General features: G+C 44.3%; 2 protein-coding genes across 2 annotated transcripts; both read right to left on the minus strand.

The window, feature by feature from the left end:
- Positions 1 to 6: 6 nt before the first annotated feature.
- Positions 7 to 27,972, minus strand: LOC308154894 (piwi-like protein 2; the record flags this gene model as incomplete). The annotated part of the gene is made up of 21 exons (XM_080528111.1): positions 7 to 163; positions 301 to 408; positions 725 to 978; positions 6,702 to 6,807; positions 7,265 to 7,353; positions 10,821 to 10,937; positions 13,823 to 13,924; positions 14,161 to 14,349; positions 15,093 to 15,206; positions 21,886 to 22,026; positions 22,549 to 22,641; positions 23,376 to 23,460; positions 23,924 to 24,112; positions 24,597 to 24,710; positions 24,824 to 24,904; positions 25,301 to 25,425; positions 25,544 to 25,661; positions 25,806 to 25,916; positions 26,104 to 26,331; positions 26,724 to 26,844; positions 27,867 to 27,972. 21 exons carry the CDS (start codon positions 27,970 to 27,972, stop codon positions 7 to 9), a joined length of 2,748 nt encoding a protein of 915 aa, XP_080384237.1.
- LOC308154807 (uncharacterized protein) lies at positions 17,657 to 21,506 on the minus strand (the record flags this gene model as incomplete). Its single annotated transcript, XM_080528026.1, has 6 exons — positions 20,107 to 21,506; positions 19,583 to 19,729; positions 19,235 to 19,465; positions 18,765 to 18,908; positions 18,402 to 18,651; positions 17,657 to 18,261 (listed from the first exon to the last, which is right to left on the minus strand). The coding sequence occupies exons 1-6, from the start codon at positions 20,278 to 20,280 to the stop codon at positions 17,657 to 17,659; spliced, it is 1,551 nt and encodes a 516-aa protein (XP_080384152.1). The 5' UTR covers positions 20,281 to 21,506.

Raw genomic sequence — 27,972 nt, forward strand, 5'->3', positions numbered from 1 at the left:
CATAGATCAGAGGAAGTAGAGCTTGTCTGCCAGCTGTCTCCCTGGCACCGCGTGTAGGTACTGGCCTGACAGGTACGCCAATTTGTGGGCATACATGCATGGCGCTGGCACACGGATGGTTCCGGGCCAATTCCAGTACAGGTGGCACATCTTGAAGGTCAGCCTGGCATGAGACCCAAGGGTTGTATGATGTTAATTCGGCGACAACAAACGTACCCACTTCATCCACCAACCTATGACATCATCCATAACTAATAAGTGAAAACCGTTATTTCTCCAACCGCCAACTGGTTCCATTACCTCTGCAGGTGGTCTGGACTGAGATCGGACGTGTTGTAGATGACGATGTAGTGGGTGGGGAGGCCACAGCCGTGTCGGATCACATGTGCCATCAGGAAGAAGTCCACCCTGGAGAATAATAAAATGTTGTGATATATGAGAAGGCATTATAGGAGGACTTAAAAAAGTATGACAGAAAAAAGTATAACATCTAATATAAAAGTAATAATAGAAACAGTGCATGCGGTCTTGTTCTCAGTGCAAATCAGCCTGACGTTCCAGTTATTAGGCGGACGTCCTTATCCAGAGCGAACTACATTAAGTTCATCCGCCAAAAGTAAGTGACTCTCTACAATAGGTGCGAGCAGTCAAAAGTAAGTAGGGAAGAAAGACTCTCTCTAATAGCTGCTAGCAGCCACTGCTGGGGAAAGGGAACAGGACTAACCATTCCCTGTTGGTGACGGTGTGGTCTAGTACGGTCCCGGGTGGGGCGGTACCAAAGCGGTCTCCGGAGCAGGAGTACAGTGTGGTGTTGATGCGTTTCTTGACCACGATGAAGACGAGCTTGGGCTCGTAGTTGGGGAACATCTCGAAGCACTTGAGCAGCTGTGGGATCTCGTAGAGCTCCACCGCCTTCAGCTGGCCGTCCGAGACGCCGTCCCGGTACACCACAATCTTCTCTGGGAAATTGTGATTCACCTGGCAGAAAAAAAAATGAAGTGCATTAGTGTATGCAGTGGGCGATTTTAGCATGGCATTTCAGGAGGGGAAGTTTTGGATGACGTCTGTATGGCCCACAAAAAATAAAGGTAGTCCACGGTAGGCATATGCCATGGGGCTGCGCTGTGAGTACCAGGGAGCAGAAAGATTTGATCTGAGTACGCTTCATATGCTTCAGCGCGACAGAACGCTACATTGAGGTTGCAACAAAGTAAAAAGACGAGACAGACACGTGTCTTTGGAGAGGGATTTTGGGCGTCATCGTCGATGTCAATGTGTCTAACTATTTGCAGTTGAATGAGCCTGGCGGACATCCTGAAGAAGTCACACCCACACCATTTGTCAATTCCTTTGCGATTGTAATGTGGCTGAGGAAATCACACCCTGGCCACCCCTATGTGTAATGTATCTCACACCTTGTCCTTGGTTGGAAATTATATTTAAATTGAGGGACAGCGTTATTCTTGGAGTTTTGGGTTAGGCCTGTCGCGGGCACCATTCATTCTCCTGTGTGTTCTTGTGGGGTAGTGGTGGTCTATGTGGGGTAGTGGTGGTCTAGTCGCAGTGTTTCTCAACCCTCTCCTCGGGGCGCCCCAGCCGCACCACATATTTGATCTGTTCCACCACCAGCTCACCTGATTCAACTAATCAAGTGCAAAGCAATTATGGTTTGTACTTGATTAGTTGAATCAGGTGAGCTGGTGTTGGAACAGATCAAATATGTGGAGCGGCTGGGGCGCCCCGAGGAGAGGGTTGAGAAACACTGGTCTAGTGGATAGTGAGTTGGTCTTGTGATCGGAAGGTTGTGAGTTCAAATCCCGCCTGAAACCACACCACTACTAGTGTGCCCTTGAGTAAGGCACTTAGCCCTCAGTTACTCCAGGGGGAATGTCCCTGTAATTCGTAAATGTAAGTCGCTTTGGATTAAAAGCGTCTGCTAAATGGCAAAATTATTAAAATTTAAAATTAAAATTATTCTTGACGCACGTTAATGCATGGTTAAAACTTAGTCACATGTTGCTTTGAAACTATTACGTTGGTTATTATATTTTGTTGATTAATTATTCAAATTTTCTGTTAAAACAGCACAACATCAGCAGGTTATCACAGAGTTATCACAGAGTTTACCATCAATGTCTAATGTTCACATGCATTGTTAATGAGACGGAGAGAGTCAGCAGTTTCAGCTACTGGCCTGAGTGTAAACTTACTCAAGCCGATTTATCTTAACGTGAGGGCATGGTGAAATAGCATTTTGAGTATTCTTAATGGAATCTAGGATCCGATATGATCGAGTCTGTCACATAGGGATGAGCAAAGCATTGTCAATCATTATTAACCATGAAATGTCTTTTGGAGTCAGACATAACGTAATGTTAAGTTGTGTAAGTCACGTGACCACATGTATGAGTTTGTTCGATCATGTCCATGACCGAAATAATTATGGGGGAATAAATGTCTTAAATTTGACCCGTCATCTATTCTTCAGTGTTTTATTTTCATATTTTATATCTTCAATAATTCGCATGCTTTATCGAAATACAAGCATGGAGCACATTGTTAACATGTAGGAACGTTTTTATCAATTGTATTTCTTTAAATGTCAAATATCATCAGAGCAGAGGCTTTAACACACTACAAAAGCCAAAGCATTAACACTAGAACAGCCGTGAGGTGTTAAACAGCACCAGTGAGTACCAAAAAAAATCTACCTTTGCACTCGATCACATTTCAGGACCCTCCTTTCATGACTTTTCCTAGATATGTGCGTTCTACCACCCAGCATTTTTACATTTTCAAAATCGAGTTAGTATAAAGCGTTTTAGCAGTATTTCTGTGTGTGTCTGTGTATTTGTGGCTGCCATCTTTTTCTCCAAGCCTGCAATTCTCTTTTATATCAGCAGAGGTAGCAAGGGGGCACACACTGTGCTCAAATTCAGGCTTCAGTGCTGAATGAGACACAGTGCATAAGACTGATATTTGTGTTTATATATAGGCTACAATAACAATCAAAATAAGATATGTATATGTGCAGACAGTTATGAAAATGATAAACTGTACAGTATGTCTCCCAATCAATGTTCGTTCAGACAATACAACCAAAGGCGTAAAAATACTGATGTTCTCATAATGTAATTATAGATATAGCTAAATTAGACTGTAGACTGCTATGGAGGTATATTGAAACCAATATATAGATTATATATATAGATTATATATACAACCTGATTGGATTAAATAAGATTCTGTTGTGATTGTGTTGACATTGTTGTGATTGCAAAATAAATCTTGGTTATGTAATGTGTAAAGAACATGATGACACGAATGCCTATTATGATGATATGCAAAAGGGACAATCTGTGTCTATGAATCTTGAACAATCACCGGTTGAATATGCTAATATAGGAACAGTGCCTAAAACCCCACTTCAAAAGGTTGTTATTCAAAGGCAGCATCCAAAGCCTACTAACACATTGCACAGTAAAAGAGAACATGATCAAATGTCAACAATGAATAATCAGTCAACAATCGATAATCTTATCAATCAAGACACCATGTCCAATGTAGAGCAAAAACATGACATCGCTGATATCCTTCTTACTCAGCAGAAACTTGCTTTACTTCCTGTGAGGGAAATGAATACATTTGATGGAGACCCAATGAATTTCCTACCCTTTATGCGTGCTTTTGAACATTGTATTGAGGACAAGACAAGTAGCAATCCAGACAGGCTTTATTTCCTGGAACAGTACACCACTGGACAGTCACGAGACTTGGTGCGTAGCTGCATGCATATGCAACCAGACAGAGGCTATGCTGAAGCTAAGAAGCTACTTGAAAAGAACTTTGGAAATGAAATCAAGATAACCAGTGCCTACATGGAAAAAGCCTTGAACCGGCCAAGCATAAAGGCTGAAGATGGAAAGTCACTACAGGCCTATGCACTGTATTTGAGAGGATGCAACAATGCCATGCAAGACTTGCACTATCTGGAAGAGCTTGATAGCCCATCAAACCTCAGGCTTATTGTTTCTAAGTTGCCCTACAAGTATAGGGATAAATGGAGGTCTATTGCCTGCAATATACTTGAGATTAGTCATGGCAGGGCTAAATTCAAAGACCTTGTTGGCTTCATTGAAAAACAAGCCACAATTGTTTTAGATCCTTTGAATTTAGCCGTGCCTGTAATGTCAGCCTGTCAGCCCCTAAAACTGCTATAAGCTTGAGAGCCGTGTTTGAAACCCGCTTGGCTCCCCTTGGGAGGTGTGGGGGATGGAAATCCTTTGTTTGGCTGATCTGCGACAATCAAGAAGAATAAGATTACCATCCCCCATGCTTCAACCATTATATCAAGTGAATGGAACTGACTTTAGAAACGAGTTATTCTGGTTTATTTACGAGGTACATACTGGTGACGGATCTCCTTCACTCTGTCACTGTTCCGTTCAAATGGCACATTATACAGTTGTTTCATGCGCATTTCATTTCTCCTAAGCACTCTGTCAATTGTAGAGATTGAAACAGATTCAATATTGCCAAAGATATTGTCATCCTCTATAACAGCGCTCTGGATCTCTAATATCATAGTCTAGTATCATAGTCTAGTATCATATGTGCTAGTCTAGTATCATAGTCTAGTATCATTTGTGCTAGTCTAGTATCATATATGCTAGTCTAGTATCATATGTGCTAGTCTAGTATCATATATGCTAGTCTAGTATCATATATGCTAGTCTAGTATCATATATGCTAGTCTAGTATCATATATGCTAGTCTAGTGTCATATATGCTAGTCTAGTATCATATATGCTAGTCTAGTATCATAATGCTAGTCTAGTATCATATATGCTAGTCTAGTATCATAGTCTAGTATCATATATGCTAGTCTAGTATCATATGTGCTAGTCTAGTATCATAGTCTAGTATCATATGTGCTAGTCTAGTATCATATGTGCTAGTCTAGTATCATAATGCTAGTCTAGTATCATGCTAGTCTAGTATCATATATGCTAGTCTAGTATCATAGTCTAGTATCATATGTGCTAGTCTAGTATCCTATATGCTAGTCTAGTATCATATGTGCTAGTCTAGTATCATAGTCTAGTATCATATATGCTAGTCTAGTATCATATGTGCTAGTCTAGTATCATAATGTTATGAATGAAAGTGAAACCGCATGGTGCGTTCGTAAATTCGCTATGAGAGCGCCGGAGCGCACACCGGGTTCAACGTCATCAAGGGACCAGGTAATTTGATTGGACAAGAGGCATTCCATGGGTGCTGACCAGATTTCCAGGGCAAATTTACGAACGCATGCTAGCGAATTCGACGACGAAAATCGTCAGAGGAGATATACGGGTTATTTTGATAAACTGGACACATTTTGGGAATATATATTGGTACTTTCTCACCTGAAAACATATTAAAACTTCATAAAATGACATGGTAACACTTGTAAAGGCAAAATTACAGCTTTTTTTTTTTTGAAAAAAAAATGGAGGATTCAAATCGCCTTCTGCTTGCCGGTGCGAAATGCATTCTGGGAAAAGGCGTCGGAGCCTGGCAGACGGCCTTGTGTGACATCGCCCTCCAGCGATCTTTGTGCGTCAGTACACTCTTCTCTATGTTAAACTATCATAGTGCTGAATCACACCTCATCGCGATTGAATAAGGTCGCGATCCGCCGCGGTCCTAGTGTTAACACACGCAAAGTAGGCTAGGCTAATTAACAGGGAGGTCTATGAACATACAGCCCAGAACATACACATTCTCCTAGGTCTGTTTGTTGTGCTCCGCGATGCTATGGCGATATGCACCATCTATGGCACTATTCAGATCGGACGCAGAGCTTTCATGCTTCTGTTCTTCTGACAGATGTTTCATGTCTTTGAATACATCCAATGGCCAAACAGATGCCAGATTAAGTCTGACCTGGCCAAATAGTGTCCGTCTGATGTAATCAATATTTTTCGAATGCCATTGCTATGCACTTATCTAGTCTTATTGCACTTGAATAGCATTAAGGTTGATACGGGCTCACTAGTCAGCCATAGCTTTTATGTTGGCATGGCCATTTTATATGAAAACACCTGCTAGCATGCCATTTTTTTATTTGGCAGGCGGACATAATCTGGCATGACATCTCCACCAATAGCATACACGGGAAACAGAGCAGTACATGTTTCGAGGTGCTAACCGTTAGCCGTCTCTGTTTGTCAAACCATTCCTCTTTGGATGTACGGGTCACTTTATGTGTGGCCCTAAACGTTTTATCTCCAACTTCTCTTCCAAAGGCAATGTACTCATTGTACACACGCTATAATAAGGATTGTGAGTCAAGTATTAGCAAGTTTATAAGCAAAGTAATGGCAGCTTTCACTTCTGGCATCTTTTTTTATCAATAAGCTGGCCAGCATCGATGGCTTCTATCCTTCCCTGTCCTCCTTGTTAACGCCGCGTGTGCTATTGCTTACCGTTGTCTTTCCAGCCACATGCGGCTACTATGGTTGTAGAACCATGCCAGAGCACCCCTCCTCCCGCCATGAGCATATAGACAAATGACACTTCTAAGATTATAAAGTAAATACTGCATCAGGCATTTATGCTAGGAAATTAAGCGAGAAAAACCCAACTAGTTTTCTATACATAATAATTATTATCATACACAAACACTGACTTCCATGAGACTTTGTGATGGTTACCTCGTAGTACTTCTCCAGCGCAGCCAGCAGGCACTCCCTGAATCCATCGATGATCTCCTCGTTGGGCTTCTGGAATGTCACTTGGGAGTACCACTTGGTCATCAGGCTGTGAGAGGAAGGTTAGGAGACAATGTCAACATGTGACGGCAGCTGGTGAACGCAGGAACAACTCGACAACCGGCAAAATGTTCGGAATTTTATTCTGGAAAAATGTAAATCAATTTCAACGTTGTTGGAAATCAATGACGCACTCGCCAAAATATTGCAATGCAGTGGATTCGCTGAGTAATCCCCACGACTACCTACTACCAGTTGCTGTCACAAATAAGTCTGAAGGGCTTTCTTAACCATTTTAATTGCATTCACTACCCTTAGTGTGTAGCTATGTCATTTGAGGAGAATGTCAATGGCTTGTAAAAACATAATTTACATAAAGGCAAAAGTAATTGTGTATGTTCCTAGATATGTTGTATCCTTTGTATGGGTCAATATGATTATGTCTTAAGTAAGAACAAATAACATTTTCCGGCTTGAATCGGACAATTAAGTTATATCCTATTTACCTGTTCTGGCTTGCGACAAAGCCCATGACGGACCGGTTCTTCTTGCTGGTGTCGTGGTGGACGTCAACCCCGATCACCATCAGGTGTTTCTATTGAGAAAACTCCTTCACTTTAAAATATAGATTTTTCATTACAAACAACAACACATGGATGACGTCAGACTGGGGTGAATCTGGAATTAAGTTTGTGCCTCGCAGCAAAGCACTCCAGCTCATCCAGAATGTAGTCAAACTTTCAGCAATATTATTCCAGTCCGAGCCACCAGGCACCACGGTGGCAGGACAGTCTGTTCTGCAGCCTAGTGGCAGCACGCTTTAGTACACCCTAGTGGGAGCACACCCTAGTGGCAGCACACCCTAGTACGCCCTAGTGGCAGCACACCCTAGTGGCAGCACGGTTTAGTACGCCCTAGTGGCAGCACACCTTAGTGGCAGCACGCCCTAGTGGCAGAACGCTTTAGTACGCCCTAGTGGCAGCACACCCTAGTGGCAGCACGCCCTAGTGGCAGCACGCCTTAGTACGCCCTAGTGGCAGCACACCCTAGTGGCAGCACGCCCTAGTACGCCCTAGGCTGTGCAAGGTTAACAACCTGCTGCTGAACAAGTCAAAGACCCAGGACCCAAAGACCTGTCCTGGAAGAACAACACAGCAGCCACCATCAAGAAGGCACAACAGCGGCTCTACTTCCTGAGAGTCCTCAGGAAGGAACACATCAAGCAGGAGATAATGGTGGCCTTCTACCGCGGCGCAGTGGAGAGCATCCTCACCTACGGCATCTGCAACTGGTTCTCCAGCTGCACAACCGCGGAGAGAAATGCGCTACAGAGAGTCGTGAGAACAGCCCAGAAGATCACCGGCGCCCCCCTCCCCTCTCTGGAAGAGCTGTACAACACACGCTGTCTCAGGAAGGCCTCCAAGATCTCCAGAGACCCAACCCACCCTGGGTACGAACACTTTGCCCGGCTGCCCTCGAAAAGGCGGTACAGGACCATGGCCGCAAGGACAAACAGACTGAAGCACAGCTTCTACCCCAGGGCCATCCAGGCCCTGAACACAGCAAAGACCTAGGTTCTAGGCCCTGGACAATCTAGACAAATTGATGGCAGCCAGCTACTAGATTGAAATCAAGTGTAATACTGAAACACAACTGTGAACATTTCAAACCTGCAAACTGCGACACTTTAAATGAATGTGCAATAACACTATGTGCAATATGACAACCCTAGGGTACATAAGGTTCAGAGAATAGGAAATGTTAGGATATGTATAGCATAGCATAGAGTACAGCACAGTGTTTTATTTGTATAGTATAGTGGATAGTGTACATAGCCTTTATTTATGTAAACCAGCTCTTTTCCCTTCTTGTTTTTAGTTTTTTTTTTCCTAGCACCAGGGGAGCCCCCCCCTCCCAAATTTCGTTGTTTGGTACCTGTACTATAGCAATGACAATAAAGATCATTCATTCATTCATTCATTATTTACTTGTGATTATTGTGATGATGGTATTGTTGTGATTATGTGATTATGTTGCTGCAAAGCTAATGTTGAAGAACCACAGCCAAAGAGTTGTATTATTGTGTACTGTAAAATAAATTCATATTCTGATTCAATACTTTTTTGTTTCATTAAAAGAATAATAGTTACAACAACCATAAAGCCTCCATAATGATAAGCTGGCTAATTAGCTTAGGTAATACCTTGCTAGGTAATAATGTTAGCTATACTGTAGCTGTCTGACCCAGTGAGTAACACTGACAGATATTGACAGCTGAGTGGTTGGGGGTGGAGTTAACCAGATATTGTTACCGCCCATTACCTGGCTGTGAAGGTGAGAAAAAAACAACATCTTTGAAGGGGATTTTCTCTGCTTAGTGATTTCAGGTGTAGCAACTTTCAAATACTCATGTCGTCTTCAATTTGTTTCCAATTTCAATGTATGATGCATCATTTGAAAGCTTACAATCTGTAGTTTAAGCATATGTAAAAAACTGAAAAATGACGTTGCCCCCTCTTTGGTCATTCCACCAGATCGTGTCACATTTGTGCCCTTTCTCCATCAATTTATGGTGGAAATGTCATTATATATGTAAAGGAAAACACAATATTCAGGCACCAGATGACCATTCAAAATATAATGTAATATAATGCAATATAAGGCTCTCAGGCATTCTGTACTTTCAAATATGTATTCTCCTTGAGCAGTCAACATCAACTATCAGCTGTTTCGCTAGCAAACGCGAAAGCTAACTTATTTGTGAAACAGCGCCCCCGCCACCACGTCGGCGCAATGCCGCAATTGCAGTTAGAAATGAAGCTTGTAGAAAATACGACTGTCAGAGTTTTGTCGAGAGCTGGGACGGAGGCAGCCGCCTCATAGTTCTCTATGCAGGAAAAACCCTGCTACTCTCCTCTATCCATGCCCAGCGCCATTTATTCCTTACTCCTCGTTCTAGTATAGCTGTGTCTTCGCCAGGTTTAAGAAACTTGGCTTCCATTTTAATAGACTCTTACTAAAGTTAGCGAGATAGCGGGCTGCTAAAAGCGAACGTCTCTACAAGCTAACATTACACTCATTCAAACTTCTTAAGGCCCGCCCCACTACTCTGCCTCCGATTGGCTAGAAGTCGTTGGTTGGCTTGAGCAATGTGATACCATTGGTAGGCGGAACTGTCTCTTTGCTGAAGATGACTCTTTAAATTACGATGTACACAAAAAGCATGTGATTTTATTTATTTATTTTTGCTCAAAATTCCCCCGCGCCGGAAATCCGGCACCGTGCCGGAGAACTTTAAGCCCTGCAAGAAGGTTTGCTGTGTCTCTCAGCAGTCTCAAGAGCGTAGAGGAGATACCCGGGAGATGGGCCATTACACAAGGAGAGCTGGACAGGGCTAACCCAGCAGCAGGACCGGTATCTGCTCCTTTATGTGAGGAAGAACAGGAGGAGCCCTGCCAGAGCCCTACAAAATGACCTCCAGCTGGCTACTCATGTGCATGTTTCTGACCAAATAGAAACAGATTCCATGAGGGTGGCATGAGGACCAGACGTCCTCTAGTGGGACGTCCAGCACCATGCAGCTCGATTGGCATTTGCCAGAGAACACCAGAACTGGCAGGTTCGCCATTGGCGCCCCGTTCTCTTCACAGATGAAAGCAGGTTCACCCTGAGCACATGTGACAGACGTGAAAGCACCTGGAGACGCTGTGGCGAACGTTATGCTGCCCGCAACATCATCCAGCATGCCCGGTTTGGTGTGTCAGTGACGATCTGGGGAGGCATATCCTCGAAGTGTTCCCTTCATTTCTTTGAGCAGTGCATTTTCGTTCAGTTATTGTCTCGTCTTTTGTCACAGAAAAACTAATATTTTAATATTTACAGAACATCTTTATCTTGTTTAATATCGTTTTTAATATCTCTCTGTTTTTATCTTGTTGTGTTTTTGATATCTCTTTGTTTTTACCTACTTGTCCTGCATTATAGTATATATACAGTCTGATTGATTGATCTTACCATAGTCACCTTCGTGGACACCCAGCATAATACGAGTTTCATACTCACCAGAGGGATTTTCACAGTCCACAGCTCTCCCCCAAGTTTACAGTTCATCTGCAGCAAGATCTTCTGAGCGATGCTCCTCAGCTTCTGAGGCTGGGAGATGGTCCGGATATTGATGACCTACACAATGTGAACAAACACAAGTGATTAAACCTTTGGGTTTGACTGAACAAGCAGTTGAGAAACATTTGGTTTTGTGTACAGTCTCTGTCCCTAGCCCCTACTCCCAGCATTCACATATCAAATCAAATCAAATCAAATTTTATTTGTATAGCGCATTTCTTACAAGATGCAACTCAATGCGCTTCACATAATGAACATTCTCAGTCAATCAATCAATCAATCAATCAATACTGACAGAGCCGCAAGCAGGCAAAAGTAAAAGTAAAAACCTGTACACTATGTAGCCAGGAAAATTCCCTTGCAGCCCTCTATACATAGAGCGACTACTAGCCAGTTGGCCTACCAGCACCCAGCGGTGGGCCCCCACACCCCCCCCCCGGGGAGCCCCCGCCGCCCCACACACCCAGCCCGCCCCACCACCAGCACACCCGGCCCAGCCAAGCAAGCACAGATCACAAAGGCCCCGCACAAGGACGGCCAAGCAGGTGACCCGGCGGCGGAACAGACCAAGCACACCGGGCAGCCGGGGGCCCCCAAGGGGAGGCCCAAGGACCACCGGCGCAAAGCAAGCAAGCAAGGGCGAAAAACCTGTACACCATGTATCCAGGAAAAGTTCCATGCATATTATCGGCGTACACATATCTCCCTCATTACACATACTGTATCTCCCTCCCCACAGTGATCCGCAACGCCCCCACCCTGGACTCCTTCAAACTAGCCCTCAAAACTCATCTGTTCTCCAAGGCCTTTGGCCCCTAGTCATTGTTTCAGTTTTGCTTTTGTTTGTTTTCTGTTTTGTCTGTCCGATCATTCCCCTGTAAAGCGTCCTTGGGCTTTTTGAAAGGCGCTATATAAATTAAAGTTATTATTATTATTATTATTATTATTATCTGAAAGGATATAACTGTGATGGGAGACCGTTTTCTCATCTGTCATTTATTATATTCTTATAATTATCGTAGAAAATATACCGCTTCAGTCAAACTATACAACCATCTAACTAACTATCCAAATCCCACAGGACTACTTTAACACATCATACCAAACGGACGCCCGCGGGTGCGAGGTGAGACTATAATAAAACAACTCTGCCATTGTGAAGCCCATGCCCTCCTCCATCCCCCATTTTACCCCAATCGTGTTTTTAACATAATAGAATTATTCCAATGTCAAAAATCACACAGAAAAAAGAAAACGGGAGGCATTTCCATGACTACCACAGCTTTTTTTGATCGCCGACTTCTCCTAGTCACGTCCTGAGGTGTGGTTAACGCCTGCTCCCAAAAGGCGCAAATGGACCGCTTGCACTCTCAGTCTAGCTTTGACCCTCATGATGATGAATTGAAGCTGACACTACAGTTATGAATGGCTTACCCATTTCAACCTCAACAGCAACACAGACAGGCTATCATTATTTGCATGATCAAAGCGATGACATAAAACCCAGTGCAGCATGTGAAGAACCGCCATGCGCCCTTCATCACACCGGTGTTTCCAAACGCTAATTACATTAGTTTCACTCCAGACGTCACATTTGACTGCAGGTTGTTGTTGTTTTTACAGTAGGCTATTTACCGTTACACCAACGATGTCCGTCAATGTTATATTCAATATGGAAGCTCTTTAAAATGATATTCTAATGATTCCTAAGTCCTGACCTGACACCGCCAGTTCATTATTTGCAACATCGTATTGACCGAATTCAATGCAGGGGTGCAAACTGGTGATGGCCCAAAAAGGTGACACTTTTGCCTGAAAACTAAGAAAATGATCAATGCGTGGCTAACCTTAGAGGTTCCTGGGGGGGGGGGGGGGGGGGGGGTAGTGCTAGCACTAATAGTGCTAAATGGATATCGCTAGCACTAACGGTGGTCTAACAATGAGGCGCGTGTAAGTAGCGGCAGCCCTGACCTTAACACCTGCAGAATTACTTCGAAAACAGTTTACTGTGACTGTTGTTCTCCACGCTGTCAGGAATTGTACCTAGCTGCCTGAAGCTAAAAGTTATTTCAACAGTAGTGGAGTTCAGCAGACAGGAAGATTAGTTAGCTCGCGCATCATGAGACTTGGATGACACTTAGACCCCCCCCACCCAAAATATTTTTTTTGCAGATCGACACAATTCACATGGATGACCTATTTTAAGGTGAAAACTGTTAATTTAGCAGAAAGGTGACAAGTTTGCACCCCTGCAATGATTCCACTGATACACTAAGGAATGGCAGGCTCCAGACATAAACCTGGGTACGTTGGTTAGTAAGGAGGGCCGGGCTTCTAGTGTCAAAATGTGCTCTTTGGCGTTAACATTTTTATTTTCTATTTCTTACATATGTAAGAAGAAGAATGTGAGTATTGTCTAATTATAGTTTTTTCAAATACAGATCAAAACGTGTATGTTCTTGCTGGATTTAAAACCAAAGTAGTGCCTACACAGATGGATGGAGGCCTGTTCACCTAGGTTATGTTCTAGTTCTCCTTGAAGCAAGCCCACATTACATCCATGTAGTGGTTCTGTTATCGCACTCCATGTTGTCTATCTACATTACCACGACGACAGCATGCGTAACAGGGCAGCAGAGCACTCGTCAATTGAAACAGCGGGAAACAAAACCGAAGTGGTTATATATTGCTCGCAAAAAAAACAACAACATCTGAAATTATATTCCAGGATAATTCTCATGGAACCCGGGGAACTTCGAACTTCGAGACCCAACTGAGAAACTGTCAGATTTTCAAGGTCTTACATTTAATTTCTGAGCGTCAAATTCGAGTACTTTAAGCGCTTTGAACATTGAAGGGGTTTGGGTCTGTGGTGAGCCCTGCTTTGAACATTGAAGGGGTTTGGGTCTGTGGTGATCCCAGTGGTGAGAGGCGTGACGGACCTGCGAGGGGACGGGGTTCTGGACGCAGCACATCTTCTTGATGGCGCTGTAGAGGTCGTCTCTGTTGCCTGTCATGATGCACACCACCATCTGCACGTTGGGCTGAAACGCGCCACGATAAAAGAGAGAGAGAGAGGGAAAGTTCATGAATACAGTCACTATGGTAACCTGAACCACCCCACTCACTGGCTTTTGTTCTGTACGATAAACTCAATCAAATCAATAAACTCATTACTTCACAACACTTGTCTCAAGTCGGCAGGCACTACCGTCCGTGTGTTATGAACGACACCCTCGCGGAGTGAGACAGACAGACGCCTGTCGGCCCCCCCGCCTACCTGTCTGGTGAGCTGGGAGTGGATGCTCTTGACGTAGGTCTCCGTGCGGTCGTCCCTCAGCTCCACCCGGATGGGTCGGTCCAGACGCAGACCCATGGGCCCCGCCACCTTCCCGAAGGTGGCCACCAGCTCCTCCGTCTGGTCGGCGCAGCGGGGGGGGTAGAAGATGGCCCAGCAGCGCATGGGGATCTTGAGAGACAAACGGACCAGGACAGTGAGCGGATGAAAACCGAACGCTCTACACTTTTTCTATCTTATTTGAAACAAATAATACATTGAACAAGACAAGAAAGTGGCCTGGGGAGTAGCACCACGGTTCTACAGTGCACACATGCGCCCATGTCGGCCTGGGTTCGAATCAGACCCATGCCCTGCTGACATACCCTTCTTCTCCTTACTCTCCTGTCTGTCTTCACTATCTCTGTCCAATGAAATGACAAATATGAGTGGGACTGCCCCACTCAGAAAAAAATAACCTGTAAACGGTGGCAATAAAAAAGTGCAGGTGAGACAGGAGGACGTACTTGTATATAAACATCTCACCTGATGGCTGTTCTACATTTGACAACCAAGATAACCCGAGAGGTAGACATAGCTCCAGGCAATCAGTGAAGCCTGAAGAAACCAACCACTCACACACGGTAATGGAAATTTGCCCTCGACAGCATGAAATGAGGAGAGAGAGCGATACAGACACAATTAATCAGGCTGAGTGAGTTACCGCTCAGAAAGCCAAATAAACAAAAAAAACATTTGTGTGACAGGGAGGCCCTCAGGCTGTTTTCAATTTCTCTTGTTTTGTCGATTAACAGTTTGAGGGGTCCACGTATCGCGGCGGCACGGAGCATCTTTAATCAACTCTGATAAAGATCGCGGCGCATGCACAAGTCAGTCCCTTGGCAGGATAGCGCAGTGGTCGACCCTAGACTCACACAGCTGATGGAAGCGTCCCTGCAAATCTCCCTGGACCAGTTGACGTCAGCGCCCGTGACGAAGGATGCAGACTGCAGACAGATGGTCTCCAAGGGCAGAGATCTTCCTGTAGTCTGACGCAAAAAAGAGAAGTGTTAAAATCGGTCAAAGAGAAGGTTCAGGGTCTGTGTTAGTGATAGAAACTTTCCATGTCAGTGTCCATCATTGTAGTTGCATTTCCTCAGCCGGTGCTTACTTAGTTAGAACAAAACATTTCTAGTATATAGTGCAAGTCGTGCTTCGGTAGCAAGTCGTGCTTCGGTAGCAAGTCGCAGCCCAATGCTGACAACAGCTAAAGACCTCACATGCCCATGCTTTTTACATTTACATTTCTTACATTTTGGGCATTTAGCAGACGGCTTATTCCAAAGCGACTTACAATCAATACATTTGACTAAGCAAGTGAATCATCAATCCACCAGTCGTAGCAGGAAAAGTAATCCAGCTCAGGCCCGGGGCCATTGATAGAAGGAAAACCTTCTTCTATCACCTTCTTCTAAACCTCGGTTTTTCTTACGTTTTTTTTTTTATATAGACACTGGAGAAACAGAGAAACAGTACAACGGGGTCAATAGAAGTTTTTAGGGGACACAGTAGAGGGGAAAAGCGGGTGTCTTCAGGAGACGCAGTGCTGGGGGGCAGTAGATGTCTCAGGAGGAGCAGTTAAGGTGTAACCTGAAGAGATGGGTCTTCAGTCTACGACGGAAGATGGGTAGTGACTCTGCAGTTCTGACAGCCGTGGGAAGCTCATTCCACCAGCGGGGAGCCAGTGTATGTGTGCAGTTTTAAAGTTTGCTAGAAACCCATCTTTGCAAATAGGATACATTTTGAACACCAAAGGAATCAACTTACATTTGTATTTCTACCAGTCGGTTACGTACGTCTGTTCTGTGAGCTTAATGGTTGACTGGCCGGGGAAATGTTCATGCACCCTTGCGACCAACAATGTTTACATGATAATAAAGAGGAAGGAGAGAGTTATATTTGTGATATATCGATAGCGTATCGAATGATCGACATTGGTGCTCGTCGCGAGTTTGTGTGCATTAAATGTTTCAAGTGGGAAATCAGTCCCAGGTGCTCGTAAAACCAGGTTGTGGATTTGTGCATATGTGCATGAAGGATTAGGAGTCAGGGGCTATGCATAAACGCTCTTTCGCCTTCACCGTAGAGTCCTCTGTAACTCGTTAGGTGTTTGTGTTTCAGCAGCTGTCCTGATCCATTAGGAGATGTCAGAAAGTCCTCTGGAGTCCTGCCAGCTGTCTATCATCAGCGGGGAGGGACTCTTGAGAATAGCTCTTACCCTTCTCGCTGTACACTGCTTTTAGTTGATTAAGGAGGACAGCCCTCTAACAAGCCACTTTAGGGGAGGAGTTTTCCCCCCCTCTCGTCTACATCAGTTCCTTCACTTTTCTAAGGATCCTAACTTCCGGTGGCGCTGCTCTGTAGCGACCCGGGCTGCCTCGTCCTAGATGTTTGTTTGTTTTATCGTGTTTTTAGCAGTTTAACGCTGTGTGAGCCTGTATTCATACCTGTGTGGTAACGAGATGATGGTTTTAGCAAGACTACTGTTCATTATTTTTATCGTCTGGGAGCTTATAAAACAATGTCGAAACTTTTAAACTGCACCAGATGAATGTGAACATATCTTGCTTATCGTTTTATTTCCACTCCTGTTTTAATCAGGGCTGCCTTCTGTTTGTGTGTTAACATTCTGTATTGTCTGTTGCTCTTTGTTGGCTGCTGTGGGGTGCAAGCCCAATACAAATCTCCCAGTGATGGGACAATAAAGTGACTTTTGACTTTGACTTCTTCATTTAGGCCTAGACAGAGTTCCTACAAGTCAAATTTAAGACCTTTTTGGAGACCTCTTTAAATAGAATTTTAGACCTATTCGCAACCCCATATGATCGCTTTGTGTCATCCTTGAGGTGATGAAATTAGGGATTTCACTGCCATACAGACAAAAAAGGAAGCGAATTTGATTATTTTTTGGTTCCAGCTTGATTAATTTCTGCATAAATAGATGTGGTCGGACTGATTTCCTTGCAGGATCTCATTTTTAAGACTTAGTACCTCATTTTTAGACCGAATAACTGAATAACTAACTTTGTTGGATTTTAGACTTTAAGGCTTTTTAAGACCAGCGCGGGAACCCTGAATAAGGCATTACGCTTTATACAGGGTTTCTGCAGGTTTCAGCAAGTTCAATTTAAGACTTTTTAAGACCTTTTTAATGCCACTTTAAATGGAATTTAAGACCGAAAAAATATATATATGCGATGGTTAGGGGATTCCACTGTACTACAATACAAGCATAGCATGTCAATCAATGAGACTCATTCAAGTTTACTTGTTTTGTTTATTGAACATAAAAGCTCTGGTTCAATAACTTAATTAAATTAAAAGTGCAATTAGTTGGTCGGAAACATCTAACAAAAAAACCCCATCTACTTAACACACTCACGGCATGAGCCTCAATTCTGTGGCCTTACTCTCCAGTTCTGCCTCTATTTTTTTCAAATCACACATTTTTTTCTTTGTATCTCTTCCTGAGGACGTTAGACTTTGTGATGAGCTGAGCCATCAAGGTGCCGGACTTCCCCTCAGCTTGCTCAGCAAACTTGTCTGCATCCTTCTCCAGAGAATCAGATACCACTAGAAGAGTTTGCTTCTTCCTTTTCAGCTCGATGATGTGCTCTTCTGCTGCTTTTCTTTTCTGCCCTTGTGCAGCGCTTTGCCTCTTCCTCTTCTCCAGGTCTAGGTGTTCTCTGTACTTTGACCTTGCTGATCCCACCGAAGTTAGCAGCTCCTTGGTGAGAGGGACATTGGCAACCCCCCCACAAACTGCAACATAGTCACAGACCAGTCTCTGGGCAATGACAGTGTCCTCCTGAATGTTAACGGTCTCCACCTCCTTGTTAATGGAGAAGCCTCTCTCGACTGTCGCCTGCCCATGGGATAGGAGAAGAAGCTTCTGACAGAAACCCCAGAGCTCAGGGTAGGGTTGGCTGAGGTAGCCATGCAGGAACACGTCAAGCCTGGTTTCCATGGGCCGGAAGGACAGGAAGTGCTCGTTTTTAGCCTCAACAGACAGGAAGTTCCCAAACTGTTGGATAATCACATCACCTATAACAAAACAGATGAAAGGAAATATGTGAAATATTATTTACATGATTAATCCTGATTAGCAGACAGGCTTATGTCCAATTGTCCATTGGCTAATAATCAGGGACAACATTTCCAGCTTTTCTATTAACTATTCATACCAGCAGAGACACCTCCAGACAACTGCTTGTCTTGCAGTAACTTCTGCACTAGACTTTTCATTCTTCCCTGGCATCCGTCTGGGTTGGCGTACATGACTGTGGGGTCCAGACATGCCATCTGTCTCACGATGGGGTACTTCAGGGGGCTCCTGTCCTGGACTTTCTTTAGGATATTTGACATACCCGTCATGCAGTCCTTCCTAAACTCTAGGGCAGTGAGCTCCCCTACGGTCCCCTTTCTCTGGAGGTCCTGACAGATGGGTAATGTGTTTTAAATACAACTGAATGGCCTAACACAGTATTCTCTCCTGCCTGTATATGGACCATCATTTGATATAAAGTTAAGTAATACATCTAAATTACCTTGAGGGCTGCCTCAGCACCCAGGCCTATGTCGGCTTCCTTCGGGTTGACCCAGCTCTTCTGATCAGCGACATCCAGCCTGACCAGCTGCAGTGGAGTGATGTCATTGAGATGCTCCCTCTTGACGAAACGCCTCAGCACACTCTGAAAGGGTAACAAGAAAATGCATGATGATTGTAAAGCAAGTACCTTTGATAACCACATTAACCATGAAATGCATTTCTATATAGTTATTTAAAATAATATCATATCACATATGCAATATATCAATAACAGTATGATAAGTAACCTTTACTTAGCCAAAACATAATCTTTCAGTAATTTTATGTATTGACTAAGGACGAGTTTAATTAATCAAGCCACCCAGTAGCATCTGCCATTTCTCCCTGCTCACACACACATTCAGCATGCCCACACACACTCAACTTGTTTTGCTTTTGTTGTTGATTGTTCATTATTAATTTGATTACCTTGGACAAGTCAGCCAAATCTTTGCCAAGGAATGGCATGACTGGTGTGTCAGTCTGGTACTTTGTGAGAAAGGGAGTGAAGGTCCTTGAGATGGCCATGAAGAACTGTAGCTTGGGCAAGATGAGCGGATCTCCCTGGGCTGCTTCGATGGTGTCAAATGACGCTGTCCCAGGGTTTGGCAACTTTTTTGTCTTCACTGCATCCACATACTTCACCAGTGATGGCCATACCTTTAATTCCACCATGTGTATGTATTATTTTATCATGCATGTCTATTTTATCATACATTGTGCAGCACCTTGTAACTTTGTTTAGAAAGGTGCTATATAAATCAAGATTTTAATTACCTCTATAGCCCTCTCCACAACTGGCAGGTTCTCAATCCACCGATGGCCACAGAATGGTAATGGGAAGACTGAGGATTTGGTGAGGGCAATGAAGTCATCCCTCCTCGCTGGTGTATTGTGGAAAACAAAGTGCATTGCTCTCAACACCTTGGTGGGAGAGAGGAGAATGCTGAATTAGCCATCATCTCTCATGGGGAATGACACAAAGTGTGTAAGGGAGCAATACTGCAGGTCCTTCCTCACTGCCCTATCAGACTGCTCAACCAGCAGCGCTCCCCAGTAGACCACACACACACAGACACATACCAGAACTAAACTGACAGAATGACTGAACTGTACACATAATGTGTGCAGACACTTTTGATTGCATAAACCCTTAGAAAAATAACTTAGGAGTTAATAGTATGAAACATCTGTAAATTCATGCTCTCTTTAAATCCTGTCAAGTGTCCACTTGCTGTAATATTCCAATTTGCCTTGTGGGACAAATGAAAGATTACTTCTCATAGTTATAATCATCTTACCTTCTCCAGTTGCCACATGGAGAATCCACACTTGAATGCGTTGTGTAGGGTATGGAGCCCACAGCTACCCACAACAACCAGCTGGGCACCACCATACTGCTCAGCATGCTCTTGCTGTAGAAGCTCCAGAAACTTCCAGTTAACATTGGGTCCATCCATGGAGATGGACACCATGTTCCTCAGGTTCAGTCTCTCCACACACTCCTGAGAATGACATGAATATGATGAGAATAATAACAATAATAATAAATGATGATGATAATGATGATTATAATAACAATAATAATAGCATGATTGCCAATGGTTCAATGTACTTTAACATTCTGTCTGCACACATCCTCAGTTAACAAACTATAACTCATCCATCTACTCCCTCTCCCTACGCCCTTAGATACTCTCTCTCCCCACCATCCCCCCGCCCGCTCCCGCGTCCCCTCTCCCTCTCTGTGGCTCTCTATAACGTGGAAATGACTAGACTACACCGCATCATTCCCTATGGTACGCCTACTATTATACTGAATCTACATGACATTGCCAGTATCTGCCAAAATTAATGTAAAGCTAATACTTTGTCATTGACAAAATGCACTTACCTTGAAGTGTTGCAGTAAATCTTGAGCTTTAGCGTGTCCCATGAACTGCGAGCCCAGGTAACGCGACTCCACTTGATCGCCGACCCAATACCGCACGTGCACGTCGAGTTGCTTGTTTTTTGTGGCATGATTCAAACTCTCGTCAAACATTAGAACAAAAACTGACTCGTTCACATTCGCGATCAGCTCGTTTCTGACGTAAGGAGCTAATCCGAAACGTATTATGTATGACGCCTTGTCCTTTCCACAAGCAAATGTAGTGGCGATTTGGGAGTCGGGAAACATAATCCGAAAGATATCTCCAATCCCCTCGTTGGAGGAGTAGGACTGGTGCTTTACCACTGTATTGAGAACCCACACAATCTCCGATTTCAGTGTAGGTGTTCCACCAAACGTTGCTCTGAGATCGCTAGCAGTGCTGCTAGCAGCGGCAGCCGTTGTCTGGGGCGCTGAGCCCGGGGCAGACACGCAGAACTGGGAGATTCCTGGCGTCTGCTGTTGGCCTTTAGCAGCCGTTTTATGCCTCTCGCTTTTTAGGTGGCTCTCAACCGCCTTAATGCCCATGGTGCCGAGTTTGAATGTTTTCCTACACACAGTGCATCTTGCTTCTTCTGGGTAGCCGGTGGACTTAAGCCAATCGCAAAATCTTCTGTCGTCAAGCCACCTCTCGTTGAACTTGCACTTCCCCATCTCGCAGACTGGCTAATGCTAGGTAGCAAGCACTGCAGCTGACTATAACCAAAGGAACGCAAGGGGGAGGAGTCTGCGCGCTACTCAATGAAATTAAACGTTTGCTCAATAGAAAAATGCCGCGAGAAAAAGTAAAATTAAATAGTCCTGCCCCGACAATTTTAAGACGTTTGGGTAAAGTATTTAAGACCAGTTTAAGACATTTGTAATGAATTTAAGACATTTTAAGGCATTAATTTTATATACATGAATTTAAGACTTTTTAAGACTTTTTAAGGATCCGCGGAAACCCTGTTATAGATTCTAGAAAGGTTGTGGAGTACAGCTTTTTGTGCTTGGTGAACAGACAGTTACAGGTAACGACAGAGAAACAGTAGAGTGACAGAAGAGAGAGAATGACAGAAGGGCCAGAGAGTAAGGAGGTTGTGTGTGTGTGTGTGTGTGTGTGTGTGTGTGTGTGTGTGTGTGTGTGTGTGTGTGTGTGTGGAGGTCTCACCACCAGGATGTCCTGGCTGACGTCCAGCCCCCAGCGAGCCAGCTCTGTCTCGGCTTCCTGGTTAGTGTTGATGTGCTTCAGGAGCTGCTTCAGTGAATGGGTGTGCTGCTCAGCGTTCACGTTGATGTGCATGGTCAGGTCCTAGGTACACAAAAGCAAGGCCGAGTTACTGTTACCGTCAATGACTGTGTTAAGAACAGGGCTTCATACAGGAACAGTAGCTGGACATTGTCTGAGACATTTTTGTTATGGAAAAGATGACATACCTTTTGAGACTCAAAATCAATATATTTGAAAAATACTGGGGAAAAATTGAACATTTATATGAAACGTGACATCTTCTAATTTAATACCCATTCAGAATATATTACCAGTAACATGTTTATTGAAACACCTCCGGACTTCTTATTTTCTCCCTTTTTTCTCCCTTTTCTTTTTCTTTTCACTTTTTTACCCCTCTGTTGAGGGGCCATGCTTTGTTTCTTTACCCTTTGTTTTACCATTTAAGATGGAGATATGATGTCCTGTCCATGTCTATGCTGAAACCCAATAAAAACTCAAGTGATAGAAAAAAAAGAAAAAAAAGAACAGGGCTTCATGAACGGTGGAGGTCAAGGGACACCACCCCAGGCGGAGCCTGAGCGGCTGACACGACGACTTTACCTTCATGGCCCGGAAGTCCTTTCTCATCCTGTCAGGGATCCCCGTCATGAAGGACAGTTCGGGCAGGAGGAGGATCTCGCGGGTTATGACTTGCTGTAAGACACATAGGTTCCCGTAACATTATCTAGCACCAGTGGTGTAGTCTAGTTTTTTTCTAGTGGGTATACTGTGATTTTTCCCTCCCAGCCTCATATCGTTAATTCCGGAACGCCATATAAATAAATCTGCGCTCTCTGTCTAACGTTATATATCTAACATTACATGTTATAAGGCTGATCTGTGCATGATAGTGCTGCATTTTGACATATTTCAGGTCGCATTTCTCCCCCCCCGTTGATGATATATGACGCTATAGTCAGTCCCAGTGGTCCAAAAGCCAAGTGAGTCATAACACAGACGGGGTGAATTTTATGAATGAAAGTGTGAAAGTTCTGTCACAAAACGCTGTTACGTATCCTCACACATTTTTAAGTGGTTATACGGAAATCCTTGGCCTTTCCTATAGTGCTATAGTGGGTATACGGCGTAGTCCTGCATATCACGAAGACTACACCACTGTCTAGGAGGTAAATGTGCTAATACAATAGAGGTATGAAAAGCCCACACATGCTGAAATTACGTTCAATACTCAGCACAGACAGTAGGTGGCATTGATTTTTAAGAATTTAGACGAGTCCTGTATAAAGTCTAGATGTTGTGATCCAAATCCTAGTTTGAGATGAATATTGCACACCATGAGTATGTAGCACAATAACAACAGCTGCATTGAGGTACAGAAATCTAGTGCCCTTCTTTGCATTTCATGTGAACTAGGACGATAGTTTGACCTTTTCTCCGGGCTTGGACCTTTCCTTTGGGCGGTGGACCAGCATGGGTTGGTCTCCCTCTTTTACAGTGATGCCATAGTTTTTGCTGTTGAGATAAGAAGGAAAGCAGGTTAGAATATACACTAGACTATTTATTTTTATTGCTGCATTTAATTGTAGTATTGTTCATTTTGACTGTATTGCTGTAGTTTAATTGTATTGTTGTTCATGTTTACTTTATTGTGTATTAGAATTGTACTGTCATATTTACATTTTACTGTTAAGCCCCTTGTATTGCACGAAAGGCTCTATATAAATAAAGCTTGATTGATGGACATTAAAAATATATTAAAAATAATTTTAAAAGAAAAACACTTTATTCAAACGTGGCATGGCACTCGTCCTTCCAAAGCTGATCTCTGAACCATCAGACCTACCTGTAGTAGTCCACAAAGCTGATCTGGGAACAGTCAGAGAGACCTACCTGTATAGACCACAAAGCTGATCTCTGAACCATCAGACCTACCTGTAGTAGTCCACAAAGCTGATCTGGGAACAGTCAGACCTACCTGTAGTAGTCCACAAAGCTGATCTGGGAACCGTCGGCCATAGTGAAGGTGTCTTTGGGGGACTTGCTCCACACGATGTCGTCGATGCGGTAGGTGCGGTTGTTGTAGCGGGTGATGACGATGCTGCCTATCAACTCCTTGGTGCACTCGTCCTGGAAGCTCTCTCTGCTCTGCTGGAAGATCACGTTCCTTCAAAGCAGAAGGGCCCATGAGTCCCCCTGTCACCGCTCACTGTCTTACCGCATCCACCTGTCAGTCTATCTACAAGCTACAAGCCCCGTAGGTGGGCTTAAAGTGATTGAAGCCAAGGACTTTGTATCCTTGAGTTGTATCCTATTCTATCCTATCCTTGTGTCTAAATCCGTGCCACTGCACAGATTGAAAATGATGCCTGTGTTTAAACATATATATGAAGTGAGTATATATGACTGTATCAGTGAATGTGCCAAGACTGTGTGGTCTGTATGCCCAGGGACAAGGCATAATGTGTGTTTAAATGTGGATGAACATTCTAAGCACTGTGAGTAAAAATGCATCACTTCCATGAAAAGTTGTATCATGTACAATTCGCTGCAGCACATTGTGTCTTGGCAAGCGCTCTGGTCGTACGGTAAGCCCAATGTGACCACCCCTTCAGGGAGGGAGGCCGTGACAGACGCAGGGTGCTGCTCACATGACATCCAGGACCGAGTCGTTCCTCAGCACTTTGTGGGACACGTCCACTGCGAGGTACAGGCCTCCGTCCGTGCGCTTTATGGTGGTGGAGTAGCCTGGCCACACCTGCAGCCTGTGGGGACAGAGGGTCAGCTGCAAGTTAGCATGGGAAAAAAAACACCAAAGAAAGAAAAAAAGAGTTTAAAATGCGTTTCTTTGAAGTCCAAACTCATTACTAGTACTTACCGGTGTTTCCCCAGTATGACCGCGCTGGTCGGATCATAGTGATTCCGCCCCACCAGCTTCAGGCCCAGGATCCTCATGACCCTTGACCCCCCCCCCCCCCACACACACACACACACACACACGGGACAGACATAATTCAATCAAGCTCAATTGAACGTTCGGTACAGACATCCCTTTTTTTCCTATGGTTACACATAGAAATAATAAATAATAATAATTTGTATAATTAGTTACTTTGGCGAGGAGCTGTCCGAAAATGGATCGTTTCTAAATCTAAGTCTGGCTTTGTGTAAAACAGTTTTTTTTTTTTTGTAGAAGCTATTGAGCGAGCATAATCATTCTATTTCGAGAACAAACAGGGCTCCCACAGAGAGGACAACAGGAGGGGTTGTCTAAACAAAAAAGCCCAGACAAGGTCTCTCCAAATGTCAATGTGCAGTGGTCATGAATGGGATTAAGGGCTTGCGCTTTCCGTACCTCTTCAACACCACGTTGTAAAACGGGAGGCACAGATCAGAACTGGGAGCTAGGATCTTGGTCAACTGGATCTTGATGTCGATCTCCTGGTTGTCAGTCCGTCTCTCGCTCTTTAGGTGAACCACCTGTAAGGGGCCGCGGGTTAACATCAGAACGGGTGCTGTTTGTCCTCGTTAGGGCTTATAAGTGCATATTCACAATTAGAATCAGCCAGGTGTCATAGAAAACCTCTATTAGACACACCTCATCCATCCGCACAGGCAGGTAGAGGATTGAGCCGTCGAAGGCGACGACCTCCCCCGTGACTGAGCGATGGTCCTTCATCATGCCAAATCTCATACCCATGGACTCAACGTTCGGACTGTGAAGCGGGACGAAAATTGAGAAAAACGTTTCACTCCTCAACAGCAGGCCAAAGTTACATTTACTCAGCTCCTAATCGCTGTCCTCTGAATATAACCTGCAATTGGATAAACAAGAGGCTAGTTTTGGTCGTAATGCTTACGTGAACGTGACGTGGTACTGGTAGACGGCCTCGTTCTTGCAACTGACGGTGATGTGGTTTGAAGCGATGGGCAGTGGAGTTCCTTGCACACCAGTCTTATGCAATGGCTCACTGCAATGAGAGAGAGAGAAAACAAACACATACAGACCAATAACAATAACAATACATCCCATTTTAGATCTTGGCATCCTAAGACGAATTCAATTTGCGGTACACGCATAATGACAGCAATATCACTTACTTCCTGATACGGTCTGAGCTAACAGTATTGGTTGTTACCATGTGAACGGTTGCTTACCGAGCCGCTTCCATCTTCAGCTCTGCCTTGGGCGGCGGTCTACCTGCAGGCATGGAAGCCTCTTGAGATGGGGATGGAGACGGCGGAGGGGCACCGGCGGAGGATGGAGACGGCATTGGACCAGGGGGGAGAGCGGGCGGCACAGTAGGCCCTCTCCCAACACCCCACGGGGGCAGCGCCGACCTTCCAACGCCCACCGTCTGAGAAGCAAAGCCTCGGCCGAGGAAGCTGTAAACAGACAGACCTCAGGTCCAATATCAACGTCCTAAAACACCCTCCCGTCCCCGATTGGGTGTGAACGTACAACACATAGCTGGTAACATTTCCGGCAGGCGGGCATACAGCATAACGATCACACGGAACGATTACCTGCGCATTTACTTCAAGAAACTTTCTACAGGTAATTCCGACAGAAACAAGTGCAGAAATGAAGTGAGGGATCTGTAGGAGGGTGCACTCTGCACTAAGGCCAATGCCTCGCGCTATGAAGGTCCTTGGACGTCAGGCAGTGGTGCTGGTAGAACGCGTCACCCGGACTAACACAGCGTGAGGCGTTGGCCTTAGTCAGCCGACGGCTAGGCAGAGCTGGAGCTCGTGTGCAGCCGTGTCCCGTTCCCTACCTGCTGCCTCTCCCCATCACCTCCTCCGGGGCTCCGTCTCCCCCCGGGCCACTGGTGACACTGACCGGGGCTGTCTGGGGCTGCAGCTCTGCCCCCCCGAAATCTCCAGTCACCCCCCGTCCTTCACCCAAAAACAACAGCAGAATACACCACAGGGGATTCAGCACTCAGTCTCATCAGTCTCATCCGTTCTAGAGCTTGGGAACATTGGTAATCACAGCAAGCAGCCGTACCGTTGAGTCTTTACACATTTAACTCACATTTATGCTCACAACCACAGACACAAGAGAATTGACTGATTACTGAAGATGACTCTGTACATCAATAATAGACTTTAGGACTGCACTGTTCGGCCTCCCCCCATCTGAGAATATGCCCATTACTATGTGCCGTGTCATTGCCTTCACTACTCTACTAGCTAGACGTTCTATTCTCTTCAAATGGAAGCAAGCTTCCCCACCAACACATGATCAATGGATACGGGATGTCTTACAATGCCTTCAAATGGAGAAGTTAAGATTTTCATTAAAAGGATCTCTGAAATCCTTCCACACTACCTGGGATCCCCTATTAGACCATATCAAAGAACTTAGTATCACTCCTCTTTATTAAAAAAATTATAAAAAATAAAAATGTAAACAAAGACTGCTATTACTTCTTGTCACGTGCTAATGATTGTTTGCAATAATACGATTTGTAAAAAAAAAAAAGAGACTTTAGGAGATGGGAGATTCCATATTCAAATGTTATTCAATGTGGAGTACTCATTTTAACTCTGGGTTGGGGGGGGGGGGGGTCGAAGATAACCACATCCCAGCCTGACTTCATTCTAGTCTTTTTTGGTTTTATTGGAGAATAGAAGCATATAAGTCAGGTATAAGAATATACAAATGTCAAATACGAGTTATAGAATTTACTTCAAAATAAGTAAATGAACACCGTTTTTTTCTTTATCCCCCATTTGGTGTTCGAACAGAGAACTAGAACACCTTCTTTTTTTCTTTTTTTTTACCCCTAAACACCCACCCAGCCCAGACTCTCGAGTGAGAGACAAAACAAAACAAAAAAACTACGCACAAAAACAAAATGTATATAAATAAAATTAATTCAAAAACACTTCATTCTAGTCTTTAATATACTCACCCACTGCCGGTGTTCCCCGGGCCCACGAGGCCTGCGAGGGCTCTATGCCCATTCCTCTGAACATGGACACCAGAGGCGATCCCAGGTCGAGGAGATGCCCACGCAT

Source organism: Nansenia antarctica (genome assembly GCF_963989245.1).
Source record: "Nansenia antarctica genome assembly, chromosome: 4".
In the NCBI taxonomy this organism is placed as follows: domain Eukaryota; kingdom Metazoa; phylum Chordata; class Actinopteri; order Argentiniformes; family Microstomatidae; genus Nansenia; species Nansenia antarctica.